The sequence below is a fragment of the Manacus vitellinus genome, unplaced genomic scaffold (genome assembly GCF_001715985.3).
Source record: "Manacus vitellinus isolate BGI_N305 unplaced genomic scaffold, ASM171598v3 ctg7180002216706_pilon, whole genome shotgun sequence".
Taxonomy (NCBI): domain Eukaryota; kingdom Metazoa; phylum Chordata; class Aves; order Passeriformes; family Pipridae; genus Manacus; species Manacus vitellinus.
Window position 1 is genome coordinate 448 of NW_021937324.1, and position 1,944 is coordinate 2,391.

The 1,944-nt window shown below is 62.0% G+C and overlaps 1 protein-coding gene across 1 annotated transcript; it reads left to right on the forward strand.

The window, feature by feature from the left end:
* Nucleotides 1-404: 404 nt before the first annotated feature.
* LOC115307334 (protein unc-13 homolog A-like) lies at nucleotides 405-1,631 on the forward strand (the record flags this gene model as incomplete). Its single annotated transcript, XM_029959018.1, has 3 exons — nucleotides 405-497; nucleotides 568-727; nucleotides 1,302-1,631. Coding segments are annotated over 3 exons (542 nt in total), but the record flags the coding sequence as incomplete, so codon positions are not given.
* Nucleotides 1,632-1,944: the final 313 nt, after the last annotated feature.

Below are 1,944 nucleotides of genomic sequence, written 5' to 3' on the forward strand. Positions count from 1 at the left end.
CAGCCTTGAGACCCTGGTAGGGCCATGGATGCCCTGATGGGGTCCCTCCTGCCTGGTGCTGTGCCCATGCACTGTCCTCCCTCTGTACCCAGAGCAGGGGGAGCTGGACCACTGTCCTCTGCCCCATCCCAGCCAGGCCCCTCAGCCCTGCCTGGGCAAGGGGGGTTCAGTGGACCCTGTGGACTTGGCAGAGTCAGCCTGGTGCCGGGGATGTCCTGCCATGTCCATGCATCCACACTGCTGTGCCCACAACCAGTGGCAGAGGCCACTTTGGGACAAACCCCACTGCCCACCCCTTCCCGCCCCGTGGTGGGTGACCTGCCTCCTCCAGTGGGGTTGGTGGTGGGCAGGGGACATCAGGGACACCTTGAAGCCAGACCCTCACATCTCCCTGTGTCACGCAGGCTCTGGTGTGGAGGACCCCGTTGGGGAGGTGTCGATCCACGTGGAGCTCATCACCCACCCTGGCACTGGCGAGCACAAAGTCACCGTCAAAGGTGGGTTCTGCTGGCCAGGGGGCTGGCAGGTGACAGTGCCCCCTGAGCCTCACCTGTCCCCTCCCCGCAGTGGTGGCTGCAAATGACCTCAAGTGGCAGACGTCGGGCATCTTCCGGCCCTTCATCGAGGTCAACATCATCGGGCCCCACCTCAGCGACAAGAAGAGGAAATTCGCCACCAAATCCAAGAACAACAGTTGGGCCCCCAAGTACAACGAGAGCTTCCAGTTGTGAGTGGCACCATGGGCTGGGGGTGTGGGGACAGGCTGGGGGATGTGCCTCCAGCATGTGAGGACCTCCTGGGGTTTGCCAGTGAGTTTGCTCATCCCCCCCCCCAGGATGTTTTAGGTGTTTCCTCATTGGTAGAAGCGTTGCCCAAAATTGGAGAAATAATTCTCTGAACCATTTTGAGTATAGAAAGGTAGAAAGCACTTCTTTGATTGTGGTGCCTTTGGTGCACAGAATATGTTGCACACCCACAGTATAGGGTGTGCAATGGACTACCATCTAATTATAGTATTTGGACGTTTCCTCACTGGTTACACTCAGCCCCAAAACTGCCCATCCCCTCGCCCCACCCTCACCACACCTCCTGAATTTGAGTTGGCGGTCCCAAAACGAGCACCCTTTTCCCCCAGTCCTCGTCATCTCTGTCCCTCTTGGAACAGCACTTGAATAAGGGGGTGGGGGAAAGGAAAAGAGGAAAAGGCTTCTTTTGGGCAGCGGGGAGGCAGCAGAGCCGGGGAAGGATGGAAGTGTGACCTCTCCCCCGTGCCAACCCTGCCCCTCCCTTGCCCTCCCCAGCACGCTGGGCACGGAGACAGGCCCGGAGTGCTACGAGCTGCAGGTGTGTGTGAAGGATTACTGCTTCGCCCGCGAGGACCGCACGGTGGGCATCGCCGTGCTGCAGCTGCGGGACATCCTGCAGCGCCCCGGCTGTGCCTGCTGGCTGCCCCTGGGCCGCCGCATCCACATGGACGACACCGGGCTCACCGTGCTCCGCATCCTGTCCCAGCGCAACAACGACGACGTGGCCAAGGAGTTCGTCAAGCTCAAGTCGGACACGCGCTCGGCCGAGGAGGGCAGCAGTTAAACTCCTCTTGCCCCCCCTGCCCGGTCCTCGTCCCCCCCCTCAGCTCCGGCCTCAGAGCCCCCTCCAGCCCGGGTATAAGCCATTAAGAGGTGCCACAGAGAGTCGCCGTGCTGGTTGGCCCTGGGGAGGGGGGTGAGTGGCTGCAGTGACAGAACCCCCGCTCCCATCCCTGGCCACGCGGCTGTGTGCAGCAGTGCCGGCACAGCCAGCATCCCACCCTGGCAGGAAGGTGCTGGGCCTGGGGGGCACTGCAGGGAGGGCTGGACCCACAGCCGGGTGATGGCCATCTGCCCTTCCCCAGCCTGTCTGAGGTGGAGGAACCCCACTGGCCCATTCCTGAACCTGCACTGTCAC